General features: G+C 42.9%; 1 protein-coding gene across 1 annotated transcript in view; it reads right to left on the reverse strand.

Annotated features, from left to right (window-relative positions):
* Sardh (Sarcosine dehydrogenase) overlaps positions 1 to 4,865 on the reverse strand; it is a 34,945-nt gene extending 30,080 nt beyond the window's left edge. The window contains exons 1-3 of the mRNA XM_080269651.1: positions 4,761 to 4,865; positions 3,576 to 3,717; positions 474 to 637 (exon numbers count right to left, since the gene is read on the reverse strand). Coding sequence (XP_080125777.1) covers positions 474 to 637; positions 3,576 to 3,717; positions 4,761 to 4,865 — 411 coding nt within the window. The remainder of the gene's footprint in view (positions 1 to 473; positions 638 to 3,575; positions 3,718 to 4,760) is intronic.
* Positions 4,866 to 20,628: the final 15,763 nt, after the last annotated feature.

The following is a 20,628-nucleotide window of genomic DNA, read 5'->3' on the forward strand; positions in this document are numbered from 1 at the left end:
ACAGACAGACACACAGGCAGACAGAAACACAGGGATAGAGGGAATGGGAGAAAGACAGACAGACACCTAGACAGACAGACAATTCACCCACCTTACTCGATGCAATAAAATGACAGACAGAAAGACAGATGAAGAGAAGTAAACGGAAAGACAGACAGACAGGCAGACAGAAACAGAGGGATAAAAGACAGACAGACAGACACAGAGGGATAGATAGACAGACACGTAGACAGACAGACAGACAGACAAACAGGCAGGCAGACAGAAGCAGAGGGATAAAAGACAGACAGACAGACACAGAGGGATAGATAGACAGACACGTAGACAGACAGAAAGACAGACAGACAGACAGGCAGGCAGGCAGGCAGAAACAGAGGGATAAAAAGACAGACAGACAGACAGACAGACACAGAGGGATAGATAGACAGACACGTAGACAGACAGAAAGACAGACAGACAGACAATTCACCCACCTTACTCGATGCAATAAAAAGGCCTCCGTTATTCACCCAGCCTGGATTGACCCCCGTCTCTTCCTCCAGCCTCATTAGCAAGGTCCTGGTGGTGTTAATTAGGTGGATTTCCGCGTCGCTCGGCCGTAGACGCCAAAGTAACCCCGCTGTGTGCCACGTAGTTCCTGGGAAAAGAAGAGGAGGTAGTATGAACAAGGGCAGGTCCGTAATAGGAGAAAAACACAAGGGTAGGAGAAAAAACACAAGGGCAGGTCCGTAATATAAGGAAAAACACAAGGGAGGGTCCGTAATATGGGGAAAAAACACAAGGGCAGGAGGAAAAACACAAGGGCAGAAGGAAAAACACAAGGGCAGGTCCGTAATATAAGGAAAAACACAAGGGCAGGTCCGTAATATAAGGAAAAACACAAGGGCAGGTCCGTAATATAAGGAAAAACACAAGGGCAGGTCCGTAATATGAGATAAAACACAAGGGCAGGTGCGTATTAGAAGGCAAATAGCTTGGTATGAACGTTCAAAGGATTCGTGTGTGTGTGTGTGTGTAATTCACCGGGTCGGTCAGGATCACTTGATAGTCGTGATCGTCAGCTTTTACCCTCCCGGAAGGGAGCTGAGAGCTCATATAGTCCGATCTAAGGGCAAGACTGTGACCTTCACACAAGCACACACCCGTCCCCTTGCTCAAGGGGGACAGTAACCACCCACTTCGTCAGTGAAACTTTTCACAACCTGAGCGAGGCGCGAACTCCCGTCCACCAGTTGGCAAGCAGGAACGTTACCACTGCACCAGCGAGCTGTGTGTGTGTGTGTGTGTGTGTGTGTGTGTGTGTGTGTGTGTGTGTGTGTGTGTGTGTGTGTGTAGTAATGATGCCAGACACCTTAATTCCATAAGGGGCAGCCACAAACAAATCGCCTCCACGTTGCTGTTCTCTATCTCATAATATCTCTCCACTCCATCCCTTCATCTCATCCTTGGTCTCCCCCTCCTCTCTCGCTCTCTCTCTCTCTCTCTCACACACACACACACACACACACACACACACACTCTTCTAGTCACTCTTTCATTCTCCATCCTTCCATCCCATCCCTGATCTTCCCCTCCTCCTCACGCAAATTCACTCTTCTAGTCAGTCTCTCATGAAAGTTACATTATGTCTGAACAGCAGCTTTTTACATCAGAGAGAGAGAGAGAGAGAGAATAAGATGTTTAGGTATGTGTGAGTATGTACGTGTGTGTGTGTGTGTGTGTGTGTGTGTGTGTGTGTGTGTGTGTGTGTGTGTAACCATGGCCTTGACGGCGCATGAGACTAAATAAAACACTGGAGGGTGTTCGGGGAGAGGGAAGCCGAGGATAAGTTCAAGATGGGGTGGAGAGCATAGAGAATGAGAGACTAACTAGGAGAGCATATTGATGAAGGGGGAGATCGAGGATTGGGATGGAGAGGATGGAGAATAAGAGACTGACTAGGAGAGTGTACATGAGTGAGGTGGATGGGAAGGGGGAGAGGGATACCAAGGATGAGATGGGGGTGGGGCAGCTTGAGGGTTTATGCCAGGGTGACAAGAAGGCGATTTGTTGGTGGCCACCCCTTACGGAATTAAGGCTTCTGACTATAGATAGATAGATAGACAGACAGGTAGGTAGGTAGGTAAGTAGGCAGGCAAGTAGATAGACAGATAGACAGACAGGTAGGTAGGTAGGTAAGTAGGCAGGCAAGTAGATAGACAGATAGACACATACTGTACATACATACATAGGCAGGTAGGTAGGTAGGTTTATAGATAGATATTGATAGATATAGATAGATAGATTGATAGATATAGATAGACAGACAGACAGATAGATAGACAGACAGACAGACAGATAGATAGACCATATGTAAAATAGACACAGTAGGGAGAAAAGTTTGACTAATATTAAATCTGCGGTGGTCAGACTGGAGGCTTGATTTGACTAGTAACCAAGGAGACTCATTCCTATCACTAAGGTGTAAGTGTAAATGTAAGTGTTGCCATTGAAGGTATAGGTGTAGCCATTGGAGGTGTAAGTGTAGCCTAGTTTCCTCAGATGATAAAAATACGAGACGATACCTGCAGTGATTCGGTGGGTCTCGAGAAGGACGGTGTTGGTGATGCCCAGTTTAGCGAGATGGTACAAAGTGCTTCTAATTTCACCCAACCAGGATTTTTAGAAGGTGCAAGTATAGCCATTGATAGTGTAGGTGTAGCCCAGTTCCCTCAGATGATAAAAATATGAGACGATACCTGCAGTGAGTTGGTGGGTCTCAAGAAGTGGAGCGTAGGCGAGATGATAAAAATTGCATTAAATTTCACCCAACCAATATTTTTAGAAGGTGTAAGTGTACCCATTGAGGGTGTACGTGTAGCCCAGTTCCCTCATATGCTAAAAATACGAGACGATACCTGCAATGTATTGGTGCGTCTCAAGAAGTTTGGTGTTGTTTATGCTCAGTTTGGCGAGATGGTACAAACTGCATTAAATTTCACCCAACCAGGATTTTTTAAAGGTGTAAGTGTAGCCATTGATAGTGTAGGTGTAGCCCAGTTCCCTCAGATGATAAAAATACGAGACGATACCTGCAGTGAGTCGGTGGGTCACAAGAAGTAGGGTGTAGGCGAGATGATAAAAACTGCATTAAATTTCACCCAACCAATATTTTTAGGTGTAAGTGTACCCATTGAGGGTGTACGTGTAGCCCAGTTCCCTCAGATGATAAAAATACGAGACGATACCTGCAATGTGTTGGTGCGTCTCAAGAAGTTTGGTGTTGTTTACGTTCAGTTTGGCGAGATGGTACAAACTGCATTAAATTTCACCCAACCAGGATTTTTTAAAGGTGTAAGTGTAGCCATTGATAGTGTAGGTATAGCCCAGTTCCCTCAGATGGTAAAAATACGGGACGATACCTGCAGTGAGTCGGTGGGTCTCGAGAAGGACGGTGTTGGTGATGCCCAGTTAAACAAGATGGTACAAACTGCATTAAATTTCATCCAACCAATATTTTCAGAAGGTGTAAGTGTAGCCATTGATAGTGTAGGTGTAGCCCAGTTCCCTCAGATGGTAAAAATACGGGACGATACCTGCAGTGAGTCGGTGGGTCTCGAGAAGGACGGTGTTGGTGATGCCCAGTTTAGCGAGATGGTATAGCGTGTTGCAGCCCAAAGATCCGCCGCCCACCACCACAACGTCCGCACTTTCTGGCACTTCCTTCCCCACACATGCCTGGAAAATTATTAGTAGTAATAGTAGTAACAGTAGTGGTAGTAGTAGTAGTAGTAGTAGTAATAGTAGTAGTGGTATTTGTCCTGCGACCCTCCACCTACATTCACTGCTTCTGCACTTTTAGACCAACAGAACGATATTATTATTATTATTGTTATTATTATTCTTATCATTATTACCACAACTACTACTACTACTACTATTAGTACTACTACTACTACTACTACTACTACTGCTAATAATAATAATAATAATAACAATAATAATAATACAATTCAGTGCCAAACGTAAAGGTATAAAAAGACTAATCAGCCGCCAGGTAAATGCAGGTAATCAGAGCCCACCTATGCAATTAACCCCCCCCCCGGCTACAAGGTGTACAAGGGTCTGTATGAACACTTGGACACTTCCATGAACAATCCAAGTGTTCAAAATTACTAAAGGCAAGTGTTCAAAATTACTTACAAGCCAAGTGTTCAAAGTTACTTAAATAAATGGTATGTCTTTGTGGAATTATAATTGGTGAGTCTTATCACTTGCCTAACCTAACTTATTTTGCTCATCCCTGCCTTATCCTGCCTTACCCTTGTCTCAGCCTTCCATCCCCTGCCTCACCCTGCTTCACCCCTGCCTCACCCTTCCACCCCTCCCCCATCCTTCCACCCCCTGCCTCACCCTTCTCACCCCTACCTCACCCTTCCTCACCCCCTGCCTCACCTTGCCTCACCCTTCCACCCCCTGCCTCACCCTTCCACCTCCTGCCTCACCCTTCTCACCCCTACCTCACCCTTCCTCACCCCCTGCCTCACCTTGCCTCACCCTTCCACCTCCTGCCTCACCCTTCCTCACCCCTACTTCACCCTTCCTCACCCCTGCCTCACCCTTCCACCCCCTGCTTCACCCCTGCCTCAACCTTCCGCCCCCTGCCTCACCCTTCCACCCCCTGCTTCACCCCTGCCTCACCCTTCCACCCCCTGCCTCACCCTTCCACCCCTTGCTCACCCTTCCTCACCCCTGCCTCACCCTTCCACCCCCTGCCTCACCTTGTCCTGCGTGGGCTCTGTGCTTGCCTCCCTCACCCCCACCTGCCGCAGGACCATAAGCGACCGCCGCAGAGACCCGCTGTACGCCCGCAGACACGCAGACATGACGGCTCCTGCTGGTGTGGGGAGACGGAGAGAGAGGATGGGTTGTTGATGAGGAGGGATGGAGGGAGGGATGGATAGGAAGAAGGGGTTGTTGATGAGGAGGGACAGATTGATGACTGATGGAGGCATGGATGGGGAGGATGGGTTGTTAATGAGGAGGGACAGACTCATGGAGAGAGAGAGAGAGAGAGAGAGAGAGAGAGAGAGAGAGAGAGAGAGAGAGAGGTTATATAACATGTAAACACGTCAATGTAAGATCAATTCGTCGAGAGAGAGAGAGAGAGAGAGAGAGAGAGGTTATATAACATGTAAACACGTCAATGTAAGATCAATTCGTCGATAGAGAGAGAGAGAGAGAGAGAGAGAGAGAGAGAGAGAGAGAGAGAGAGAGAGAGAGTTTCCATTCAGTCTACTTTTATTTGAATTTATTAATCGAAGACAGAGAGAGAGAGAGAGAGAGAGAGAGAGAGAGGCAATTTTAGGCCAAGTAAAAGTGAAAGGACCAGCCACGGGTCTGAATCCTTCCCACAGCACTTCTTCGTGACTAGGAATGTGTGGCAAGAGGGGGAGGTTGTTGCTGAGGAGGGAGATTTGTAGACTAAACCGCCCATGAAAAAGTGTTTGCGCAAGGTGTGGAATCCGTTGTGGTGGTGAGAGAGAGAGAGAGAGAGAGAGAGAGAGAGAGAGAGAGAGAGAGAGGTGGAGGATCTACCTGGTTATACACTACTACAACTACTAGTACTACTACTACTACTACTACCACCACCACTACTACTACTACCACAATTACTACTACTACTACTACTACTACTACAATTACTACTACTACTACTATTACTACTACTACTACTACTATTATTACTACCGTACTACTATTACTACTACTACTACAATTACTACTACTACTACTACTACAATTACTACTACCACTGCTACTACTACAATTACTACTACTACTACTACTACTCATGTTGCTTTCTCAGTAGGCAGGTATTTGGCTGCCGACCAATGACATAGTAGGCAAGGTCACTACGCCTTTTAGTAGTAGTAGTGGCATGTGATTGGTGTATAGTGTAATCGTGTATAATAATATTCTTGTATAATATGTTCGTGTATAATAATATTTGTGTATAACATATTCGTGTATAATATGTTCGTGTATAATAATATTCGTGTATATTATATTCGTGTATAATATATTCGTGTATATTATATTCGTGTATAATATATTCGTGTATAATATATTCGTGTATAATATATTCGTGTATAATATGTTCGTGTATAATATATTCGTGTATTATAATATTCGTGTATAATATATTCGTGTATAATATATTCGTGTATAATATATTCGTGTATAATAATATTCGTGTATAATATATTCGTGTATAATATATTCGTGTATAATAATATTCGTGTATAATATATTCGTGTATAATATATTCGTGTATAATAATATTCGTGTATAATATATTCGTGTATAATATATTCGTGTATAATATATTCGTGTATAATAATATTCGTGTATAATAATATTCGTGTATAATAATATTCGTGTATATGTTCGTGTATAATAATATTCGTGTATAATATGTTCGTGTATAATATGTTCGTGTATAATAATATTCGTGTATAATAATATCGTGTATAATATGTTCGTGTATAATAATATTCGTGTATAATAATATTCCTGTATAATATGTTCGTGTATAATAATATTCGTGTATAATAATATTCGTGTATAATAATATTCGTGTATAATATATTCGTGTATATTATATTCGTGTATATTATATTCGTGTATAATATATTCGTGTATAATAATATTCGTGTATAATATATTCGTGTATAATAATATTCGTGTATAATAATATTCGTGTATAATATATTCGTGCATAATAATATGATTCGTGTATAATATGATACGAAATCGGACGCACTTTTGAATGGTAGGTTGCCAGGGTACGATAATGACAACCTCAGAGTGGTGCGCCGTGACTATAGTAGTAGTAGTAGTAGCAGTAGTAGTAGTAATAGCAGTAGTAGTAACAGCAGAAGTGTTAGTATTAGTAGTAGTAGTAGTAGCAGTAGTAATAGTAGTAGTAGTAGTAGCAGCCTCCCCCTCCCTCTTCCCCCCTCCACCTCACTCATATACCTCTCCACTCTATCCCTGCACAACATTCTCGGCCTTCCCCTCCTTCTCCCCCTCCACCTCACTTACACTCTCCTCGTTAGTCTCTCGCTGAAATAATCTAACTTACCATGAGATGAGGGGAAGTATGGTAGTCAAAGGGACACATGACTAGTAACCAAGGAGACTCAGAATATATTTGACTAGTAACCAAGGAGACTCATTCTTACCAAGGCTTTATCTTCAAAACGAATACAAAAGGATAGTAATAGGTTCTTGAAATCCGCCAGTAATCAGTAAAATCCGCCGCCGTATTAGTAATCCGTTCACCTTAACTTGGCCTACATCCTTCCCATAGCACTTCTTCGTGACTATACTCCTTTCACCTTAACTTGGCCCAGATTTTCGTCCTTTTGCAGCTTATTTCACGTAGCTCAGTGGCAGAAAAAGACAATACTACGGCTCTACATCCTTCCCATAGCACTTCTTCGTGACTAGCAGCATATTTTAGTCTTAACCTATTGCTCAGTGGCAGAAAAAGACAATACTACGGCTCTACATCCTTCCCATAGCACTTCTTCGTGACTAGCATCATATTTAAGCATTAATTTCTCGCTAAAACTCAGCATTCAGGACGGGGAGATATTTTAGGCCAAGTGAAAGTGAAAGGAGTGTAGTGTGTGTGTATGTATGTGTGTATGTATGTATGTACTGTATGTATGTATGTATGTATGTATATATGTATGAGTGTGTATGTATGTGTGCCTGTGTGTATGTTTGTATGTATGTGTGTGCGTATGTGTATCTACGTATGTGTGTGTGTGTGCCTGTATGAATGTATGTATGTGTGCGTATGTATGTATGTATGTACGTATGTGTGTGTGTGCGTATGTGTGTATGTTTGTATGTATGTATGTACGTATGTGTGTGTGTACAGGTATGTATGTATATATGTATGTATGTGTGTGTATGTATGTATATATGAATGAGTGTGTATGTATGTGTGTGTATGTATGTATGTACGTGTGTGTGTGTGTGTGTGTGTGTGTGTGTGTGTGTGTGTGTGTGTGACTATTTCTGGAAGTGTTCAGCGTGTGTCTGACTACCTGTACCCAGAATCCTTGGCTACAGTTAAATAATAGGGTACAACGACGCGGAGTTCATAGGGAAGAAGAAGAAGAAGACTGAGGAGGAGGAGGAGGAGGAAGTAGGTGATGACAGCGACGACAATAATAATAATAATAATAGTAATAATAATAATAACAGTAATAATAATAATAGTAATAATAATAATAATAATATGGCCTAATTAACCTGCTAATGACCTCTCGTAGTAAAGGGGTTAATGAAGGTTGTATTTAGTAGTAGTAGTAGTAGTAGTAGTAGTAGTAGTAGTAGTGGTGGTGGTGATAGAAGTAGTAGTTACGATGCCCGTGAATGTGTGTGTGTGTGTGTGTGTGTGAGAGAGAGAGAGAGAGAGAGAGAGAGAGAATAAATCACAAAGTACTAGGTATTACGCTATCTCCAATGCTATTTACAACATACAAAGGAATATTCAAGTCTAATACAAAATAAATCGCTAAGGAAGTGGTGTTAGGGTATCTGTATCTCTATATAACTCTACGGACTCTGTGACCTTGATATTATGTCTGTAGTTGCCAAGGCGGTGCACATGTGTACTTTTAACGTACATATATACACATACGTACATACATACAGGTACATACATACATACATACACATACGCACATACATAGATACTTACATACATACAGATAGACATATACGTACATAGATACATACATACAGACACATACATACATACAGGTAGACATACATACATACATTCATACATACAGGTAGACATACATACATACATTCATTCATACATACATACTGAGACAAATACATACATGCAGACAGACACATACATACATAGTCACACATACATACAAACATACATACTGTACATACACACACAGATAAATACATATACACACAGATTAATCCACACACACACACACACACACACACACACACACCGCTCGCTGGTGCAGTGGTAACGTTCTCGCTTGCCAACTGGTGGACGGGAGTTCGCGCCTCGCTCAGGTTGTGAAAAGTTTCACTGACGAAGTGGGTGGTTACTGTCCCCCTTGAGCAAGGGGACGGGTGTGTGGGTGTGTGAAGGTCACAGCCTTGCCCTTAGATCGGACTATATGAGCTCTCAGCTCCCTTCCGGGAGGGTAAAAGCTGACGATCACGACCATCAAGTGATTCTGACCGACCCGGTGAATTACACACACACACACACACATGTAGGCAAGGAGAGATACAGCTGCAGTCTACAAGTGTTCTGTTAACGCAAACACATACATACATACTTGCATACACACGTACATACATGCATACATGCACACGTACATACATACATACACACATTCATACTACATATATACATACATGCTACATACATATAAACACATGCATACCTATTGAAAAACACACACACGTACATATAAACATATACATATATATATACACACACACACACACACACACAAAATTGCCATATCTCCACCTCCAATGCTCAGGTGTGTGTGTGTATGTGTGTAAACTCTCTCTCTCTCTCTCTCTCTCTCTCTCTCTCTCTCTCTCTCTCTCTCTCTCTCATTCAGATCACATTTAATCTTCCCATACTCCTTTCACCCTAAATTGGCCCAGATTTTCCACAGCACTTCTTCGTGACTAGCATCATATTCTAGTGCTAATCTATTGTTACAACTCATTATTAAAGATAGAGATGGTAATTTTAGGCCAGATTAGAGAGAGAGAGAGAGAAATATGCAGTGGTCTGATGTGTGTGTGTGTGTGTGTGTGTGTGTGTACGTGTATGTCTATGTATGTGTATGTGCATGTGTGTGTATATGCGTGTGTGTGCATGTGCATATATACAGTATGCATGTATGTGTATGCTTGTGTATGAGTGTGTAGATTTGTCTGTGTGTATGTGTATATATGTATGTGAAGTATGTGTGTGTGTGTGTGTGTGTGTGTGTGTGTGTGTGTGTGTGTGTGTGTAACCTAACATATTAAAGATAAATAGTATACAAGGTGTTAAGGAGTAATGTACAAAATAAATCGCCAAGGCACAGCTGCTAACCAACCCTCCAACGCCACAAAAACACACGGCACTTCTTCGTGACTAGCATCATATTCTATACCCTCTTCGTTTTAACGGCCCAGATTTTCCACAGCACTTCTTCGTGACTAGCACCATATTCTATACTCCCTTCACCTAAACTTGGCCCATACTTTCGTCTCTTTGCCTTTTATTTCACGTAGCTCAGAGGCAGAAGACAATACTACGGTTCTAATGTCCTTGTTATAGCACTTCTTCGTGACTAGCACCACACAAGATGCATAATTTTTGAGAGAGAGAGAGAGAGAGAGAGAGAGAGAGAGAGAGAATGGAATACGGTTAGCAAAATATTAGTGACATACAAACTCACATACGGTACTGTCCTAGGCGGGAATCGATACCGGGGCCTTTACAACAGCACACCTTTCGTCCACCTGTCACTAAGGAGTTTTTAACCTGTATTTCCGAGAGAGAGAGAGAGAGAGAGAGAGACAGACAGACAGAGACAGAGAGAGACGCAGTATGTTCTGAAAATATTTTGGGTCAGTTTGTATTTCTTTCCCACGAGAGTTCCCAATAAACAAAATATATAAGAAAATAAAGAGAAAGAGAAACAATAGAATAACTGAGAGAAAATAGACAGAAATAACTCACATTTACGTTTTGAAAATTCGGTACATTCAAAATCTGACCCGTATTTCCATTTATTACTCTTTATTCCTACCTCAGGCGAAAATAAATGCATTAATAGTAAAAAATTAATTAAAAAATGAAGGGAAGATGATCTAAAAATGGACTCACATATACGGTGTTTGAAAAATTAGGTGGAATGTTGCAAGCACCGAATTCAAACCGACTTCTCCACACAGCGTCTACTCTGTAACTGATTCCGTTCCTCCTCCACCACCACACTACCACACCACCCCTACCATACCACCACACCACCACTACACCACCCTTACTACCCCTCCGCATACTCACACCACCACACCACCACTACATTATCACCATCGCCACACCACACCACCCCTACCATACTACCACACCACCACTACACCACCCTTACTACCCCTCCGCATACTCACACCACCACACCACCACCACACCACACCACCCCTACCATACCACCACACCACCACTACCACAGCACCACTACACCACCCCTACTACCCCTCCGCATACTCACACCACCACACCACTACCACACCACACCACCACTACCATACCACCACACCACCACTACCACAGCACCACTACACCACCCTTACTACCCCTCCGCATAATCACACCACCACACCACCACCACATTATCACCACTACCACAGCACCACCACACCACCCCTACTACCCCTTCTCATAATCACACCACAACATTATCACCACCACCACCACCACCACTTCTTCTTGTGCGTAACGTAATCTCTTGACTGGTTTATTTTAACTACACGTCTATTTTCGTCCTTTTGCAACGTATTTCCTGCAGTTCCGTTGCAGAATATGGCAACACCGTGGCTCTGGTACTGGCTCTGTGCATACTAGGAGGAGCAATGCAGCTGCGGCGTCCACCCAAACACCAAACCTACGAATATTTCCCTGTACCTCGCCGTGGGAGGGGCGCAGTCTCTCTTTCCCCATGAGGTCCCTTGATCCCTACAGGGTGTATATACAGTACTGTACCTGTAGGACGGGCCCACAGAACCACTTGCTTACCTGCGGTCGATGGGTCTGCTTGGCCACACAAAGTTTAGCAATAACAACTATACCTCCACATCCTTACCATTGCACTTCTTCGTGACTAGCGCCATATTCGAAATCGCTTCTGCCTAATTAAAGTGAACGGAGTAGATATAGTGGCCACAAACAAATCGCCTCCATGTCATTCCGTCTTCCGCCATCAAGCTGCCCTCTCTCCAACTCACATCTCTCTCTCATATACCTCCCAGCCCTCCATCTCCTCCTCGGTCTCCTCCTCCCCCTTACCACCTCACTCACTCTCCTAGTCAGTCTCTTCCTTCGCGATTTATTTTTGGATATGGCTAGTTAATAAAGCTCCCTAACACCTCTTCCTTCGCGATTTATTTTTGGATATGGCTAGTTAATAAAGCTCCCTAACACCTCTTCCTTCGTGATTTATTTTTGGATATGACTAGTCAATAAAGCTCCCTAGCACCTCTTCCTTACCTATTTATTTTTGGTTATTAATAAAGCTCCCTAACACCTCTTCCTTAGCGATTTATTTTGGATATGGATAGTTAAGGATTGGAAGGAAAAATAAAGGAAATAAAAAAACTGGTAAAAAATAAATAATCATCATCATCATCATCGTCGTCCGGACCTCCTTTCCCGCCCAAGGGCAGGGTGAGGAGTAGCATCATAGTCACGTATCTTGGCAATCAGTCTAACAACTTTCAATTTAAAAAACTTATATTAAACCCCTATTATATATTCTTTAACGCAAAATTCATCCAGCTAACTCAATCGCTTGTTAGTTCGTCATAAGGGAGAGTTTAAATGAGAGCCAGTGAACGCAGCCACGTAAACACACCCGCAAATCCCCGGCCGCTGATTGGTGCAGAATTCAGACCCTTCCTCGCCTGGCAATAACATGTGATCTGAAACGCACCTACCACGTCTCACACACACACACACACACACACACGGGAAAGACGTACAAAGGAAAGTACAGTACAGGGGAAAGCAGTACATTACAAAAGAAAGAAGAAAACTGAGAAAAGACGTATTGTACGATGAGAATAAGTACAGAACAAAGGATAAGTACATTACAAAGGAGAGTTCGTTACGAAAGAAAGAAGTACAGTAATAGGAGTGTACAATACAAAGGAAAGCACAGTACAAAGGCAAGTAGTACAGTACAAAGGAAAGCTGTAACAGTAAAGTATCTTGTACACAAACGGACAGGCAGGCGGAGACGTACAGGCGGAACTTGCTTGGTGAGGTAAAAGCGTATTGTCAGTCAGAAAAGGTTGTTTATCTCTGTTTATCCGTTATCTGGAAACGCGGCTTTATCGGAGAACCAAATAAGCAAACCTGGGATTAATTGTTTAGCGTAACGGCGGCTTTGTTTCGACAGGGCGGAGATGCGTGAGTTTGAAATGTAACGTCTTTGTCCGTCGCACCGGGAAAAGGAAAAAAGTGCGTGTGTGTGTGTGTGTGTGTGTGTGTGTGTGCGTGTGTGTGTGTGTGCGCGTGTGTGTGTGTGTGTGTACTGTCCGTCCCCACACCACAACAGCAGTGACGGATAAGGGAGTGAGATGACCGCTGTGATAAGGTCAGCCGATAACAGCTGAACATAACCAGAAATATCGGGATGGATCGAGTTTCTGTTATCGGGTTAGCGACACAGGAGCGTAGAGGACACACAGATAAAGATAATTGTCCTCTTATTAGCCCCTTCGCGTGGTGACATTGATATAACTGGGAGAATCAACTGCCAAGTGCTTATGTGACAGCAGATAACGATTACTAATACGATATTTAACAACGCTAGTGCTCTCTCTCTCTCTCTCTAGATATCGATAATTTTTACGACATTTAACAACGCCAGCGATATTTCTCTCTCTCTCTCTCTCTCTAGATAACGATAATTTTTGCGATATTAACCCCAGCCATCTCTCTCTCTCTCTCTCTCTGTACCCAGCCACCCTACCAACGCAGTAGTTACGTAAAGGGCAAGATGAATTTATTGTCAGTAGTAGCAGTAGTAGTAGTAATAATAATAGTAATAGTAGTAGTAGTAGTAATAATAATAGTAATAGTAGTAGTAGTAGTAATAATAATAGTAATAGTAGTAGTAGTAGCAGAAGAAGTAGGAGGAGGAGGAATAGAGTAGTAGTAGTAGCAGTAGTTATGATAGAGGTAGTAGTAGTAGGCTAACAGTAACCGCAAATCCAGATTCATTCTTAACCTTTACTGAGTCACGGACCCCTTTGAGAATCTGGTGAACGCTATGAACTCCTTCCCTACAAAAATGCACATAAGCACAAACGCAGTATATATACTTTATTTTACTGAAAACTACCTCACGCAGTGCATATATGACATGCACAAAGTATAAAACAGTCTTTACAAAGAATTATTTTCTCACTCTTGTTCATGCAAAAACTAATGGCCACTCGAAAAAATGGAAGACATTCAACTTGAGCAAATTAAACGAAACAAAACTTTAAGTCTGCTCAAAAGGTCATTTCAGTGAGAGGGTTGTTGTTGCTGTTTGGCCTGAATAAGATGACATTGTGGAGTGGTCTTTGACGAGGCAACACGCACGTCATCGTTGACACCCAGTTGATTTCGACTTTTCGTTTTGATAGCACCAAGCGCTGAAATCCCTGACTCACAAAGATATGTAGCAGCAAACGGAATCACAGCACCATAGCTCGCTGTGCCACACCAGGGTAGCCTTGTGTCAACCAACACCCTTCAAGACTTCGAGCTTTTTTATTATTATTATTTTTTTTAAGTTAATGGTGCCAAACAGCATCATGCAATATCGCTAAATTGTTCTCAATTATTCTGACCTTCACGGACCCCAGGTTAAGAACCCCTGATTTAGACGTTTGTACAGCGAGTGAGAGACTGACGTGGAGTGTGAGTGGGGTGGAGGGGGGGAAAGAGGGAGGGGGAGGCCAAGGATGATGGAAGGATAGAGTGATGGAAGAAGGAACCAAAGGCCAGGAGCCCGCAAATCGTTCCCTCCAAGAAAAAAACATTATCAGAGAGCCAAATTCAAGATCCGTTGCGTGTTCAACTTTATATGCAAATACGTCACGAATTCCTCCTTCTCTTCCTCGCTCTCCTTCTCCTCTACTACTACTACTACTACTACTGCTACTACTACCATTACTACTACTACTACTGTTACTACTACTACTACTATTACTACTACTACTACTCTGTACCCAATCGCTTCAGCACAAGTGATATACGTAAAATAATAGGTTTAGATGTGATTGTTTTTTAGTTCTCTCTCTCTCTCTCTCTCTCTCTCTCTCCGGTTATATCTGGTTTAGCCCGGCGAGTAGCCACGTGCGTTGTGTGTATGTGTGTGTGTGTGTGATGATACGTCAAAGCTGCAATTTTGTGTTTGTGCACATTCTCTCTCTCTCTCTCTCTCTCTCTCTCTCTCTCTCTCATACCAAAGGACGTTCCGTAACAACTTTCCCTGAGCGATTTATTTTACGTATTACCTATCTTACGTCTTAATAATCCATCTTACGTTCATTTTCTCTTGTCAGGGAGGGGCGCCTTCACGTGGTGGCACCGATTTAACTGCGGCGCTATTGCCTGGTATATAAAAGCAATTCCCAGTTACTTCCCTATCCCTAAAAAGGAGGATGTGAGACCGCGGAAGGAACACACACACACACACACACACACACACACACACACACACACACACACACACACACACACTCCAGTAGTCTGGAGTCCACATCTCAAAAAGTATATAGACAAGATTGAAAAAGTTCAAAGGGCCGCTACAAGATGGATACCAAGCTTAAGGGACCTAAGCTACGAAGAAAGACTAAATAAACTGAATCTACCAACACTACAGGAGAGAAGGAAAAGAGGTGACATGATAATGCTATATAAGTGCATATCAGGAAAGGAGAAAATAGACATAAATGATTACTTAACATATGGAGAAGCATCAGCAAGAGGACACTGCAAAAAACTGCATAAGAAGAGAGGTGATAAAGACGTAAGGAAATTCAGTTTCCCAAACAGAGCAACTGATCAATGGAATGCACTACCGAATGAAATAGTGTGTGCCAAAACAATTCACAAATTTAAGGATATGTACGATAAATATGGTTTAAGACACGGGACAGTACAAGCTGGACTCATTCCTGTAAAGATACAATTAGGTAAGAACACACACACACACACACACACACACACACACACACACACACACACACACACACATTTAAGGATATGTACGATAAATATGGTTTAAGACACGGGACAGTACGAGCTGGACTCATTCCTGTAAAGATACAATTAGGTAAGAATTAGGTAAGGTAAGAACACACACGTAGAGAGAGAGAGAGACACACACACACACGTACACACACACACACACGTACACACACACACACACGTACACACACACACACACGTACACACACACACACACACACACACACACACAATCCATCCACCCATCCATCATCTAGCCCGTTTTGTCCCATCAGCAGCGTAGGAACCCTGGGCTAGGCTACTTCCGACATTTACGCCAGAGTGACCAGTCTCCCTTCCCTGAGTGGCATTATGTGAGCAGTAAACCATAATCACCCTTCAGACAACCTAAGTGGAGCACCTTAACCCTCTAAACTACCAGGGATCACTTAATATATGGTTATCACCCAGCATAGCAAACAGAAAACCATTTTGCTTTCCCCTCGGTGTAGAATCACCTTAAGGCAGCACTACATCGAATGAGTGGATGGTGAACGCCGCCACAGAAGGAAGAAGTCACCTCTCGCCATCCTCGTGAAGTTATGGCTCCACATCGTTTCCATGGCACTTCTTCGTGACTAGCATCATATTCTAGTGTTAAAAAGTTACAGGGTTTCAGTTAAATCTATAAAGGCAGTGAGTCAAGGAGGAGATGAGTTGTTTTAGGTGGATACGAATAGGAATATGGGAATGAATCTATCTTTATTCACGTTAAAGGAGGTATGCACTCTCAGATTCTATACCAGGGTAGATTAAAACAACAGAATTACGTAAATGACTATAAAAGACTATAAGAATATTCGTCTGATCATGAATTCTATTGGCGTTGGCGGAGGTTAGCGCTTTTTAAATGATCGCTAGTTTCTGTTTTATTATAGCGATCTTCCAAGCACTTTCGAATGTTGACCGAATTCATGTTTAATTTTTTGTTGATTTCGGCGTCAGCTTGTTCCAGTTTTTTTTTTTATGAAGAATCCCAAAATTAATTCATGTACAAGGAATTTGGAAAGGATTTGAGTGTAAAGTGGAGGGACTGTAAGAAAATGTTCTGGAAAGAGGTGAAGAGAGTAAGACAGGGTGGAAGTGAAGTTAGCTGGGGAGTGAAAGATAAAAATGGTAGATTACTAGTGGAGAAGGGAGAAAAAGTGAGCAGATGGAGAGAACACTTTAAGGAATTGTTGAACATACAGGATGGAAGTGATGCGAGTATAAGTGGGTGGGGAATGGGTGGGAGAAGGAGGGAGGTGAGAAGACAGGAAGAAATCAGTAGGATAGAAGTTGTGGAAGCAATGAAGAAAGTTAAATTGGGGAAAGCCCCAGGAATTGATGGAGTGTGTGGTGAAATGCTGAAGCATGAGGGAGAGATAGTAATAGAATGGATGTGGAAGATGTGCAGATTGGCCTGGGAGGAAGGTAGAGTCCCGGAAGATTGGAAGTCAGGTATAATTATTCCCTTGTACAAAGGAAAAGAGGAAAAAGAAGTGTGTGGTAATCATAGGGGCATTTGTCTTCTTAGTATAATAGGAAAAGTGTATGGTAGGATACTTAATGACAGAGTTAGAGAAAGAACAGAGGAATTAGTTGGTGAAGAACAGGGAGGCTTTAGGAAGGGATGAGGTTGTGTAGATCAGATATTCATTCTTAGATCTTTAGTGGAAAAGTTTCTAGAGAAGGGAAAGAAGTTATATGCGGCTTTCATGGATTTGGAGAAAGCATATGACAGGGTGGATAGACAAGGATTGTGGAAAGCATTAAGAATATATGGAGTAGATGGGAAGTTGTTGAATGCTGTGAAGAGTATGTATGATGGTGCGAAGGCTGCAGTGCGTGTGGATGGTGAACTAAGTGAATTTTTCTTTTTGAAAGTTGGGTTGAAACAGGGATGTGTCATGTCTCCATGGTTGTTCAATCTGTACATGGATGGGGTAATAAAAGAGGTACAAGGTAGGGTAGTGGATGTTGGAGTGGCCCTGGTGAGAGAGGGTAGTACTTGGAAACTCCCTGTACTGTTGTTTGCAGATGATACTGTGTTGTTGAGTGAAGACGAAGGGGAGCTGCAAGGCTTGGTGGATGAGTTCGGGAGAGTGTGTAAGAAACGAAATCTAAAGGTGAATGTAGGAAAGAGTAAAGTGATGGTCTTTGAAAGAGGTGAAGTCAGTGAATGTACAGTGAGGTTGAATGGTGAGGAATTGGAAAATATGAGTACGTTTAAGTACTTGGGTAGTGTGATGAGTAAGGATGGAGGTTTGGAGGGTGAAGTGCTTGAAAGGGTACAACAAGGAAGAAAGGTTGCTGGTTCCTTGAAAGCAGTGATAAGAAACAGGGAAGTGAGCATGGAAGTGAAAAAGTTACTACATGACAGTATTGTGATACCAACTCTAACGTACGGAAGTGAAGCTTGGACGTTGTTGGAAGGACACAAGTCAAGAGTGAGAGCAGTGGAAATGAGTTATTTAAGAGGAGCCTGTGGAGTCACATGGAGAGACAGGCTGACAAATGAGGATATAAAGGAACGTTGTGGTGTGGATGTGGATGTGATAGGAAGCGTTATGAGGAACACACTGAGGTGGTTTGGCCATGTGGAGAGGATGGAGGGTGAAAGACTAACAAAGAGAGTGTATGTGAGTGAGGTGGAGGGGGGGAGAGGGAGGGGGAGGCCGAGGATGAGATGGAGGGATGGGGTGGAGAGGTATATGAGAGAGAGGGGTGTGAGTTGGGAGCAGGGCAGTGAAATGGCGGGGGACACGACGACGTGGAGGCGATTTGTTTGTGGCCACCCCGAACGGGATTGAGGCGTCTGGCAATAGATAGATAAATAGACAAGGAAAAAGAAACTTCAGTACGATGAGATTTTATATTTATTGTATATGCATGTAGGGGTGTACATGGAGAGGCAGACAGACAAATGAGGAGGTGAAAGAGCATTGTGGTGTTGATGTGGATATGGATGTGCAGTGACGTGGAGAGATAGATGGATGAATGAGGAAGTGAAGGAGCATTGTGGTGTTGATGTGATGTGGAGTTACGTGGAGAGACAGACAGACAAATGAGGAAGTGACGGAGCATTGTGGTGTTGATGTGGATATGGATGTGGAGTGATGTGGAGAGACAGACAGACAAATGAGGAAGTGAAGAAGCGCTGTGGTGTTGATGTGATGTGGAGTTACGTGGAGAGACAGACAGACAAATCAGGAAGTGAAGGAGCATTGTGGTGTTGATGTGATGTGGAGTTACGTGGAGAGACAGACAGACAAATCAGGAAGTGAAGGAGCATTGTGGTATGGATGTGGATGTGTTGGAAAGCATTAGGAGAAATACCTTGACATGATTTGGCTGTGTGGGGAATGAGATCTTGACTAATGGAGTGTGTGTGTGTGTGTGTGTGTGTGTGTGTGTGTGTGTGTGTGTGTGTGTGTGTGTATGTGGAGGCGAGGGATGGGGATAGGGGGAGGGAGGCCGAGAATGAGGTGGAGGGATAGGGCGGAGAGGTATATGAGAGAGGAGATTCGTGAGGTGGCAGCCTGATGACGGACAGAGTGACGTGGAGGGGACTTATTTGTGGCCACCCTTTCTGGGATTAAGGCGTCTGACGAGATAGATAAATAGATAGACAGACAGATAGAGAAAGATGGATAGACAGTGGCTGAACATTCTACTACTGGATAAATAGATAGATAGACAGAGATAGATGAACGGATAAAGATAGATGGATAGACAGATGGCTGAACATTCTACTACCGGATAAATAGATAGATAGACATAGATGAACGGATAAAGATAGATGGATAGACAGATGGCTGAACATTCTACTCCTAAACTCCATTTCACTGCGTCAGACACTATCAGTTATGTCCTCAACACGCGTAGCATTGATGAGAGTCCTCAGTGCTGGATATACCTTATTGTATTGCCTTTTATATTGGTTCTCACGGTAATAAAATCAGAGGTTCACCAATACCCTTTTTTTTTTTTAATCGAGGCGAAGATGCACTTGACGGGTTGGTGCTGACTGACAGAATGCAATATGTTCGAATAGCATCGTTTGTATTTCAAATGAACGACCGGGTAATGTGAATCGAAGCTTATTTACCAACTCAAATCTCGTCCCCAGATATATGTTGCATTCAGCCCATCACCATCAATCTGTCAAGTGCATCTTCGCCTTGATTAAAAAATAAAAAATAAGAGTAAAAACTGAGTATAATGCAAATGATTGACATGAACACTACAGGCGCTGAGGACATCACTGAGGCTGCCAAACTTGGTGAAATGGAGTCTAGGCCACAAAGGCCATATATCACTACGGTAAAGAAAGGTAATGACAGGGGGGGAAAAGGTAAAATAATCTATCCATCATCCAATCCCTCGTTGCCCCATGAGGAGCGTAGGAGCCCGGGGCTAGGCAGGTTGGTCCTGATATTTAAGATGAGAGTGACCAGCCTCACTTATCCCTGAGTGGCAATACATGAGCAATAAACCCCAACCACCCCTTGGATATACACCGACACAGGCTT

The sequence above is a fragment of the Coenobita brevimanus genome, chromosome 35 (assembly GCF_032717465.1).
Source record: "Coenobita brevimanus isolate Jiangsu-jjx chromosome 35, ASM3271746v2, whole genome shotgun sequence".
In the NCBI taxonomy this organism is placed as follows: Eukaryota; Metazoa; Arthropoda; class Malacostraca; order Decapoda; family Coenobitidae; genus Coenobita; species Coenobita brevimanus.